General features: G+C 45.4%; 1 protein-coding gene and 1 long non-coding RNA gene across 3 annotated transcripts in view; one reads left to right on the top strand and one right to left on the bottom strand.

Annotated features, from left to right (window-relative positions):
- Window positions 1-6,884: 6,884 nt before the first annotated feature.
- LOC138160663 (uncharacterized) lies at window positions 6,885-9,663 on the bottom strand. Of its 2 annotated transcripts, none has more exons than XR_011168187.1 (3): window positions 9,424-9,663; window positions 7,703-7,841; window positions 6,885-7,046 (listed from the first exon to the last, which is right to left on the bottom strand). It is a non-coding gene; the product is annotated as an uncharacterized lncRNA (long non-coding RNA). The 2 variants fall into 2 exon arrangements; XR_011168186.1 differs by having other exon boundaries at window positions 6,885-6,939; window positions 9,424-9,660.
- Window positions 9,664-9,726: 63 nt separating this feature from the next.
- The window catches only part of PARP12 (poly(ADP-ribose) polymerase family member 12), a 28,038-nt gene continuing 26,231 nt past the window's right edge, over window positions 9,727-11,533 (top strand). The window contains exon 1 of the mRNA XM_069087346.1: window positions 9,727-10,126. Coding sequence (XP_068943447.1) covers window positions 9,780-10,126 — 347 coding nt within the window. The 5' untranslated portion in view covers window positions 9,727-9,779. The remainder of the gene's footprint in view (window positions 10,127-11,533) is intronic.

Below are 11,533 nucleotides of genomic sequence, written 5' to 3'. Positions count from 1 at the left end.
TTTCTGACTGTGCCCCTTTACTGTCTCCTGACTCATGAGAATATTCTTTGGGGTTGTGGGAAGTGACCAAAAAATAATGTATCTTAATATTTCTGAGGATTGAAAATTAAGATTTAAAAAAAATTAACATGATTTCCTAAATGTTAATAAAACCCTTAATTGGGTCTAGTTTGGTGACTAAGTTTCAGTTAATTGAGTAGCTCTTAGGCAGGGAAATGTGAAACATATCATAGTTCCTGTAGACATAGTGTCTGCAACAGATCCTTAAGGTTTAAGTGAAGAGTGAATTATAAATTATATTATTCCATTTTAGTTAGTGATCTAGAACTTACTGTTAATTGGTTGCTTAGAAAAGCCATGAGTGTTATATTAATGTGAATTGTAGAAATGAAGATTGGTAGCTAGTTAATAACATCTAAAAAATTAGGCCGATTGGAGTAGGTAACCCATGATCCAGGCACTTTGAGTGCCTCACCTCTCCTGATAACATCTACCTTCCTATTTTCTCCCATATTCTGTCTTCCTGCCTTTTCTTCCTTTTAAAATTTTTGCTTTCTCTTCAGCTATCTGACTAACATTTCTCCTCTCCTTTTATTCTTTTCCCCTGCTGTCCCTTAATATTGCCAGTGGCACCCCAGGTTTTGGAGTAAAGGATCTGCACCAAAGTGTGGGTATTGAGCAGTAACAAAAGATGCTTTGAGATATCTCCCATGAGATTTCAGTTTGAAGTAGAAACCTGGAGGACAGTTGGAAAAGAAAATAAGAGTCATGGGGTGCTGTGGGGCAGTGTTACTTCTGGTATTGCCATTGGAACTGCCTTTTTGGGTGTCCCAACCCACATCTAATGGGCGAGTGGCACACACCAGAGACAGGGGCCTTACATTCTGAACCCACAGGAATTGCTAGTGGTTGCAAAGGCAGTGTAGTTCTAGGTAAAAGTAATAGTTTTTAGTCAGTGACTCAGTGGATTAGAATGCTGGACCTGAGGGCCTTCAGGCAAGGAAGACCTGAGTTCAAATGTGGCCTCAGATACTTACCAGCTTTGTTACCCTGGGCCAGTCATGTAACTTTTATCTTCCTCAGTTTCCTTATCTGGGAAATGGGAATGAGTAGTAGCACCTACCTCACAGGATTGTTGTGAGGGTCAAATGAGATACTTGTAAAGAACTTAGCACAGTGCCTGGCCCATAATAGGCCCCATTTAAATGCTAATCATTGTCATTATTACCATTATTGTTATTATATATCTCAAATGGTATAGCTGCCCTAAGTTTATATACAGCCCCACAATAAGGAGTTACCAAGTGAGCGTGAAGACTCCAATTTTTAAGAACACTGGTATTATGAGGGCAGACTTCACTTCCTTGTGAAGTCCTGAAAGGCCTGTTGGCAGAAGGAAAAGTCTTTGTTGAATTATGTTGAAGGTATTATTTTTTTGTCTTATAAGGCTTTCAGTGCACAGTAGCTGAAAAGTCATCACTTTCTGTTTATCCAGCTTGGACTCCATTGAACCTCTAGGGAATCAGTTCAGTTTAACAACTGGACCTGACCAGATATCCACAGAAGAACTCTATATTAGAGGTGACACAAATTTACAGGCACACAGATCAATTTTTCAAGTTAACTTAAGTAATAGAAGGTTATAAAAGAATTGAGGGAAAAAAAATCATAGATACTAGATAGGCTATCCCAAAAGTCTTAGTGAAGTTTGAGCTATTAAAGCTACTTTGGGGACAACCCTGTATAATTACTTTTTAAAAATACCCCAAAAGATAACAGTACCTACCAACACTCACTTTTCCTTCTAAACCCAGTCAAATTATTATAAGGATAAACACAAGCTAAGGATATTCAGGGAACACATAAGCTTCCACATAGAATTTTCAGTCTCAGACCATGTCTTCTATTGTGGCAGGTGAAAGCTGAAATAACTAAGGAAAGAAAGGTGTGCACTTCTAAGCATATTGATTTATTAAGCAATGTATGCCACTTGCATAATGAATTGGGACCAGGGCCTCTTCAGCTTGGCACTGGGCCCCCAAATCTAGGGGAATACAGATTATCAGGATATGAACCAGGAAACAAGATTAGGTAATCTGATTTCTAATTGGGGGAAAGATTAGGGACTTGCCAAGTTGGGAGGGGGAGAGTGAACAGGGGCAATTCTCTGAAATCAGAAAAAGAGGGGTCCTACTCCTCCACCACAAGTGCCTGTATTTAGTCAACGGAACAAGGAAACGGTAACTGACCAGTATGAGCCAGTTTTTGTATAAGACATGGATTGCTTGAGATGTGTAATTGTGAGACAACTCCTTATATCAGATAACTTTGGGTGTGACTGGGTTTCTGGTTGATACAACCTAGGTCCTTAGTCTCTAAGCAACTGATAGAGGCGGTCCAACTTCCCAGCTGTGCAGGGCTAGGTTAAAACAATGCAATAAAGTTTTCTCATGAGACAAACTGAACTAGACCCATAATTGAATAGAAAGAGAAATGGGCTAGATCTGGAACCAAGTCATAAGATGGAATCAATGTGGTTCCCTCAGTTCCCACAATTCCTCCCTACTGGCTGAGCGTACAAAATGGTACTATGTTGATGAACTAAAAACATTTCGATTCAGTAGAACCAAATGGTAATAAAAGCTCCTCTACAACAAGCATTTCCAACATTTAAGTTAAGACAAGATTCCTAGATGCCACCAGAAAGATAATGGTATGAAAGATGTTCAGCATTTATGAATTGTTTATATGTGTGCAAGGTTGCCTATTAGCTGCTCTTGATAAAAAGGGGAGAAAGTCCCTGTTCTTTTAAGCAATTTCCAGTCTTTTGAATATTTGCCAGTGCCATCAGTCACACCCACTCTAGGCCTGTTTTCTCATCTGTGAAATGAGGGCATTGAACTAAAGGACATGTAAGTGTCTCCCCAGCTTTAGATCCACGATCCTAAGATACCCCACACCAATCAGTGGATTCCTCAGGTGCTGTTCTCCAGATGCTCCTGTTTGTGGGTGACTGCTGTTCTCATCAAACCCCAAAATATTAGGCCTTATCTAAGAACTATAGTCTTTCAAGAAAAATTAGTCAATTAGTCTATATAATAAAAACTCAATTGGATGGAGGATGCATTTGCCCAGATTGTGACATCAAGCTGAATGTGGGAGTTCACTAAGTTGGGGTTGTGTGTACATCTACACACATGTCTATATCTAATCTATCAAGGGTGGTCATTGCAGAAGGACAGCATACTAGAGAAATAAGGAAAAACCAAGTTTGATTGTGTTTGGTAACGTGCCAACTGTCACTAATCACAAGCTGTTCAAGTCCATCTTTTCCACACAAATATAGTCCTGGTCATGCTTCTTATATGGAGTAAATCTTTGAACACCGGACATCTAGTAACTAAAATTGTGAACTAAAGAACAATGGAGAAACACGCGGTCATGTAAACAAACCACAGAAAGTTAACAGTGGGGTCTACCACTACTAAATAGCAAATCACCTGGGCCATGGATGTGTAAAAAGGTTAGATAGTTGTGTTCAGAGAGTGAGAGATAATGTGGATAACCCCAAATTCTTCAGTGTCAACTGCTTAAAAACAGGTGAAAGCCTTAGATATATTAGGTGAATTATTGAAAGGCCAAAGTACACACAGGAAGAGGTGCAGACCAATTGCAGTCTGTGCCAGTGAGGAAAGTGCCCATGTGAGATGAGTCCAACCAATTATTAAAGTATGAGGGTAGAGAATGACATGTACAGTGAGTGCAAATGGCAGGTTTAATGACTGCCCGTAATCTCAGTAGAAAGGGACCTTAGAGCTCTCCTGGTCCAACCCATACCTACATTGGGGATCTTCTCTTTGACATTCCTGGCAAGTGTTCAATAGTTAATAAACATGAAGTGCCTACTATGTGCCAGACATTGGGCTAAGGGCAGGGAAAGTCCCTGCCCACATGGAGCTTGCAATCTAATGGGAAAGGCAATACACAAAAGGAAGCTGACAAGGTGGCATGGAGAAGTGCTGAAGTGGTGCAGCTGGGCTGGAAAGGAGGCTTCTGCTGCCTCCCAGAGAGCCAAGCTGCCTGTAAACAGCCCTGTGTCCTCTATACCTGCCGCCCACTGGTAGCCCACTGGGACTAAGCAAAAGAAGCCTCCTCTACATGAAAGCCCTCCAATACTGTAAAAGTACTTGAGGCTAAAAGATATTCCTGTACCCACCATCCATATGACATTGTCTAGTGCTTTTACATCTTGGTGACTTAATAACTCCCATGGGTTTAATTATCTTTGTGTTGTCCCTAATCCCCAGAACCCTAGTGTATTTCCTGAGTTCTAATTTCACAGCACCACACGCTGACGGGACATTCTGAACTTCGTCTCATGCGTCTCTAACAACACATCCAGAACTCATCTTTTCTTACCAAACTCTTCTAAACTTTACTGTTTCTGTTCAGGATGCCACCATCCTTCAAATTTGCCCAGGTTTAAAACCTTTGACTCTTCACTTGTCCTTACCCCCATTTGAGTTGCCATCTTAATGGCTCTACCTCCAAAACATCTCTTTTGTCTCCTGTCCACTGGTCCACTGTCCAGATACAAGACCCCACTCTTCATCCAGATGGTTTTTGTAATACTGTCTAGTTGATCTCCCTTCCTTAGATCTCCCCATCTCTCCATTCAGCTGCCAAAGAGGTTTTCTCAAAGTACAGATCTGAGCATGTCAGCACCCTCCTTATTAAACTCCCTATGACTTTTGGGGGTATATGAGGTACTTGAGAGCTAGCACCTCTGATGTGAGGGCTGCTATACACCTTTGGTGTTCACCTTTCCCCAACTCTCACCCATGACTGCAAGAAGATTATCATGTGCAACAGCCACACTGTCTTGGCAGATAGGCCAAACCAGGTTGAAGGTAATGGACAGGCCTGAACCCCACTGGTGAGTTAAGGGGATGTCTACCCCAACCATGTGAAAACTTACTCTAGGGCTATGGGGGGATGAGAACAATTTGTTCCAACCACTATAAAGGCAGCTGTAACAGACACTACAAGCATGCTTAGCATTTGGTCAGACTGCATCCCAGGCCATTGCCAGTCCTCTAGACTTTTGTGCTGCCACTGGACTTTGGTGATTCTGGAAGAGTGAGTTGTGCACCTCTGCCTCACTTAGATCCAGTTCACGTGCAAGACAAGACCTCACCCATCACATGATGATGTTATCGGTCTCTCTGAAAAAGGACAAACAACTTCTAATCAACTCCTCTTTTTGCTATTAGAGCCGTTTCTGTTCTGGGGCCATCTGACCTGTCAAGGATTTTTGCCCCTTATTCTGCTTGATGCACTCTGAGCTCCAGTGAACCTAAACAGCCTTTTTGTTGACTGTATGTTATACTCATTTTTTAAAAATGCCTTTTCATTAAAAAAAAAATTCAACATTTTACTTTCTGCCAATTACATGTAAAACCAATTAACATTTGTTTTATAAAATTTTGAGTTCCAGATTCTCTTCCTCCTCCCTTTCCCCTTCATTGAGAAAGCAAGCAATTTGATAGAGGTTATACATGTTCAGTCATGCGAAATATATTGCTGTATTAGTCATGTTGTGAAAGAAAACACAACCAAGAAAAAGTAAAAAGAAAGTGAGCTTTGATCTCCATTCAGATTCCATCAATCTCTGACGATGAATAGCATTTTTTTTTTATCCTAAGTCCTTTGGAATTGTTTTGGATCATTGCATTGTTGAAAATAGCTAAGTTATTTGCAGTTGGTCACTATATAATATTACTGTTACTGTGTTCAGTGTTCTCCTGGTTATGCTTATTTCACTTTGCATCAGTTCCTGTCTTGCCAGGTTTTTCTGAGAGCATCCTGTTCATCAGTTCTTGTAGTACAGTGGTATTCTGTCACAATCATATACCTTAACTTGCTTAGCCTCAGTTGATGGGCATCCCCTCAATTTCCAATTCTTTGACACCACTAAAAGAACTGCTATAACTATTTTTGTACATATGAGTCTTTTTACTTTTTTTTTTAAACATCTCTTTGAGATACAGACCTAGTAGTGGTATAGCTGGGTCAAAACCATTGCATGGTTTTATAGCCCTTCGGGCATAGTTTTTACATGGTTTTTCACAGGCTGTCCCTCAATCAGGGAATTCACTTCCTCCTCATCTCCATTTCATGAATCCCTAGCTTCTTCAAAGCTCAGTTCAAGTACCCCCTCTAAAATGAAACCTCCTGATCTACCTAATTTGTAGTGGCCTGTTCCCCAGAAATCACTTTTTACATATTTTGTATTTAATTTTCTATGCACACGTTATTTTCTCTAAATAGAATATATTCTCTCGGAAGTCAAGCACTATTTTTGTCTTTGTCATTGATATGCACTCAACATAAATCCTTGTTGAATGAGATGAATGAATGAATGCACGAATATCAGCAGATTATGAAACCTGAATCTACAAATTTCAATAATTAGTTGGTGACTTTGTAGATACCATAAAGGAATAACAAAACAACAGTTGTTATTTTGATGAATACACAAAATCAATATAGGGAGAATATTTTAATTAAACCCACAAAATTCTACTCTAATGCCTTGGCACTACATGGGGTGATCCTGGATTCTCCAACACAGCCTTGGCTCTGGCAAGTTCTACCATGTTGGAAAAGCTTTGGTCATGCTTCTAGGAATAGATTAGCTTTGCTTTTCAAGGAGCTAAGTACCAAGGAGGCTGATGAATTCTTGGGCCATGGCCATTAATGCAACAAAGAAAAATGCATAATTGCCCCCCATCCTTTATGGCCCCCTTCCACATCCACCCAGTGATAGTGGCAGGATAGAGGAAAAGGGCAAAAAAGGTACTAAGAATCACATAGTTTTTAAATTCAGTTTTATTTTCATGAAGATCTGTATTCTCTCCCTTCCACCACCCTCTATCCCTGTTGAAAAAAAGAAATATGGTATTCTAAGTACTAACATCTCTGTTCAGTGGCCAGTAAGCAGATAGACTGTTGGAGTTGTTAAGTGGAATCAGTCAACATCATTGCTGTAAACAAAACCAAAAGAAGTCACAGCTAATTGAGAGGTTGTTTACAGGTAGTCTTAGAGACCAGGAAAGGAATCATTTTATATTATGCCCAAAGGCAAGTAGAAACAGTAGTTCGTGGGACTATTGACCATCTCTGATTGCAGTTGTATTTCTAAAAAAAAACACCATTAAAATAACTTCAGTTTGTACACCAACATCAGATGAAGAGGATGAAAAGATAAAGTCTTTGAAGAGTTGGTTAAGAACCTCCCAATTCCATAAATTCTGATACTTGGTAATTTCAAAGCAAAGTTGGGGAGAAGGTGAGGATGTTGAGTAATATATGGGCAGTGTGGTTCAGGAGGGCAGGTAGGTGGTACAGTGGATACAGTGCTGGGTCTGGAGTCAGGAAGACTCATCTTCCTGCATTCAAATATGGCCTTAGAAATTTTATTAGCTGTGTGACCCTGGGCAAGTTACTTAACCCTGTTTGCCTCAGTTTCCTCATCTGTAAAATGAGCTGGAAAAAGACATGGCAAACCACTCCAGTATCTTTGCCAAGCAAACCCCAAATGGGGTCATGAAGAGTCAGACATAACTGAAAGGACTCGACTACAACAGCATAGTTTGAGAAGAAATAAAAGAAGCCAAAGACTTGTACACAGGAGACTTACCTTTTAGTTACCTCAACAGGGTCTTCACTGCTTCTAGACAGTCCTTTTATATGCCTTAGTTAACTCTATCTCATTCACCAAGGTGGTTCTTCCAGACCTTTTCATCTCAGCTAAGAACCTTGAACCTTGCCTCACTTTGCTGAGAGAGAAAAAAAAAGGCTGTCAAGACCTCCCTCTTGGGACGGCCAGGTGGCTCAGTGAGTAAGAGCGCTGCGGGCCCCAGAGTTGGGATGACCTGGGATCGAATCAGGGTTCTGATACTCAGCACCACACTCAGAAATAACTGGCGGTGTAACTTTGAGCAAATTACTTAACCCCAATTGCTTTAAAAAAAAAAAAGACCTCCCTCTTATCACCTCCTTATATCATGTCACCCAGATTCTTCTGCTGTCACCTCCTTCACCTCTGTCTCACGTCATGAGATGACCCTCATACTATTCTGCATTATTTAAGAGGGAGGGAATACACATCCCTAGAGTGCCTACTTTGCGCCAGTCACTGTGCTTCGGAAATATCTCATTTGGTCTCCACAGCCCTGTGAGGTTGGTGGCATTACTGTCAATGTTATGGTTGAGGAAATTAAAGCAATGAGGTTCTCAAGCCACTTGCCCCAGGTCACACAGCTAGGAAGTGTCTGAGGTTGGAGCTGAAGTTAGGTCTTCCTAAGCGTAAGAAGCAGGAACAAGGGACGGGGATGATGCCCCGATTTGCAACCATCAATGGAGCTGGTGAACCCCCAGATACCGGCCGCCACTAGGGGGCAGGCTGTCCTCCACGCCCATCTGGGAGGATTCCCTGGGCACCTGGGCATCCCCAGGAAGGAGCCACTGGCTCAGCACCTCCCATCTAGTATCAGTGGTGCGGTGCTTAGGGTCAGCGCTAAGCCGTGCAACTTCTATATTCTACTGTTTTTATAATACACATGTATTACTTAAAGCAAGGATACAATTATAGCTAGCTAACGGGGCGAGGACACAGGGCTAAGTTAGGTTATGGGGTAAGAATAGAAATAGTGAGGCTTTGTTTAAAGACTTAGGAAGGGTCAGTGCTAGGGATTGATGAGAACGTAGATAGTGACTTAACGAGCCCCCCCCCCCCCCCCCCGTGACAGCTGCTGAACAGAAAGCTAAACATGAGAACAAAGCGGATCCCGAACAGGTCCCTCAAGAATCAGGAGGACATCACAATTACGGGGAAAACTGGTCCCGTAGATGCCCTTTGGAGAGTTTTACCTGAGCTAGCAAAAATGCGAGAGGGAAGCCCATATTTTAAAACCCATCACTATCTGCTTTTCAAAAAGAATGGCTTGGAAATTTTAAGAAATGTAAAAAATGGGCCAGAATTGCAAAATAATTGATCAGATCTTATCAAGAAAGTGAAGGGGGGCGCAGCGGGGCGCACCGGCCCCGGAGTCAGGAAGACCTGAGTTCAAATTCGACCGCAGACAGCCGTGTGACCTTGCGCAAGTCACTTAACCCTAATTGCCCTGCCTTCTCCCCTCCAAAAAAGCGACCAAAATAGGCCAGCGACTTGTTTTCCGGGCCAGACTTTTAAGGAATCTGAGCAACTTAATGGAAGAAAGATGGAGCTTTTATACAGAGATTCTGTGGGACGATCTGGCAGTGATGCGGGGGCCGGAAGGTGCCAGAAGGGCTCCAGGGGGATGCAGGGGCGGAGGTAAGAGCCGTGGAAGGAGACCAGAAGGTCGGGCGGGGTCTTACTGGGAGGCGCGTCAAGTGTAAGTCAGGGCCCCCGGGAAACTCCGAGGGGGCGTTAATCACGCAGTAATAGACACTAGCAGGACCTCCGCCTGCTCCGCGGGGGCTTTCTGAGCGAGATCGCCGGGACTTGGCCCTGGGCCCGGAAGTGCCCCGGGTCACGAGGCGCCGGTCTGGGTTAAGTTTTGTTTTCCAGCTCCCGCAGCCTCAGTTTCGATTTGGGGCCAGCCCCGCCTTCCGCGAGTGGGTTCCGGGCGCGCCCCCACTTCCGGCGCAGGGCGAGCCGGGCTCGGGCAGACGCTCCTGGGCCGCTGGCGGGGCTTGGCGGCTACCGAAGCGAGTGAGCTGAGGGGCCGGCCATGGCCCAGGCAGCCCTCTCCGGCTTGGTCACCAAGTTGCTGTGCGCAGCCGGGGGCAGCCTGGAGCTGGGGGAGCTGGCTCGGCGACTCCAGGGCGGCGTCAGCGAGGATGCCCTAGAGAAGTCGCTGCGCAAGCTGGCCCCGGGACGCTTCACGCTGGGGACGCGCGGCGCCGGGGAAGCGCGGGCGGACGGCGCCCCGGGGGGCGGCGCGGAGGAGCGGGTGCTCGTGGCCGCGACCTGCGCCCGGCTGTGCGTGGCGTACTCCACCGCCTGCGACGGCTCGTGCGGGCAGCTGCACTTGTGCAAGTTCTTCCTCTACGGAACCTGCAAATTCTCGCAGAGCGGGTGAGGGTCGTGCGGGGTCAGTGGGTCCGGCCCCGGGGGGGGGTGGGGAGGGGCTGGCTAAGCCCAGCTGGGGGCGTGATGGTGAGCCGGGAGGCGGGGCTTTGTGCAGAGCCCCCTGCCCCCCGCGGAGCCGGCGCGCAGCTCTAGAGATCTTGGGTTCCCCGAAGCACCCCGAGAGGCGAGCTGGCTTTATCCCCGGTTCACAGACGAGGATATGGAGGCGCTGGGCAGGCTCGGACCGCTTCTAATCCTCGAGCTGCTGCCCGCCCCTTTAAACCCCTTCGGGCACCGCACCGTGGCACCTTAAGCGTCTCCTCCGCCCGGGCGCCGCGGCTCGTCCCTCCGCCCGGTGTTGGGGTGGGGAGAAGACTGAGGGGAAGTGTCCCGAAAGCGAGAAGGGGCGAGGCGGCCACCCCTCCCCCTTCCCTCTCCGCTCTTCCTCCTTCCCAGCCCCATTACACCAGTAGTTCCGTAATTACGACCTTCCTTTCATTTAATGAGTTGTAGTGGGAGGAGATGGGGTGCGTTATGAAGAATATCGGAGGCCTGGGTCCTGTTATTGCCTGTGCTTTTCTGGGAGAGGAGGCCACTGATTGCAGCCTCCTCCCAGGTTAAGTGAGAGAATGTCGGACCTTAAAGCACTATACAAACCGGAGTGATTGTCATGAAACCGAACAAAATAGGGCCCCAGATTCGGAGCTGGGCCGGGTCTTAGAGACCATCTGACTCCTTTATTATACAGATGGGGAAACTGAGGCTCCGAGAGGGCAAGATCATCGCGGTGTATCCCTGCTCCCCCTTTGATGTTACAGATGTATTCTAGAAAGGTGGAAAAGATGTGTGTGCGCAGGAGTAAGCCACTGTTTGGAACGTACTAGGAGAGAACATTGAGTGGACGAAGGTTTGGTCCTGGATTCTGGAAAACCTGAGTTCCACCCTCCAGTGATGTTTACTGCCATTGTGACTCTGGGCAAGGCCTTCCCAGCTCTTGCTGCTAGAACCCAAGCTCTTTCTGTAAAGCAGACTGACTCAGCTGCGTTTCTGTTTGTTTCTGCCTTCCTGTTGGTGTCTGTCTTTCTCAGCTGCTCATTGCCCCGTACATGCCTGGTTGTTGGATTGCTCAGACTTCCATCTTTCGTTTCTGCGGCAGGCTGGCACATGCCAGGTAGCTGAAGACTCCTCTTTCCAGTCATATAGATCATGGAAGGGAACCTGGATGAGTGGCCTTCCCTCCCTTTGGAGAATCAGAATTCAGGGAGAGAGGGGTGCTGGTCCCAAATATGGGGGCTCTGCTGCTGGCAGCATCCCACCTATTGGTGCATTTTTTTTTATCCAGCACCTAACCCAGTTTTTGGCACATAGTACCTCAAATCACAGAGTGGCAGAGTCAGGCCTACAACTCATGTC

The sequence above is a fragment of the Petaurus breviceps genome, unplaced genomic scaffold (assembly GCF_028583685.1).
Source record: "Petaurus breviceps papuanus isolate PSGF00001 unplaced genomic scaffold, PetGlider_PUasm1.0 181, whole genome shotgun sequence".
In the NCBI taxonomy this organism is placed as follows: domain Eukaryota; kingdom Metazoa; phylum Chordata; class Mammalia; order Diprotodontia; family Petauridae; genus Petaurus; species Petaurus breviceps.
Note: the sequence above shows the minus strand (reverse complement) of the source record. Positions and strands in the feature narration are given on the sequence as shown.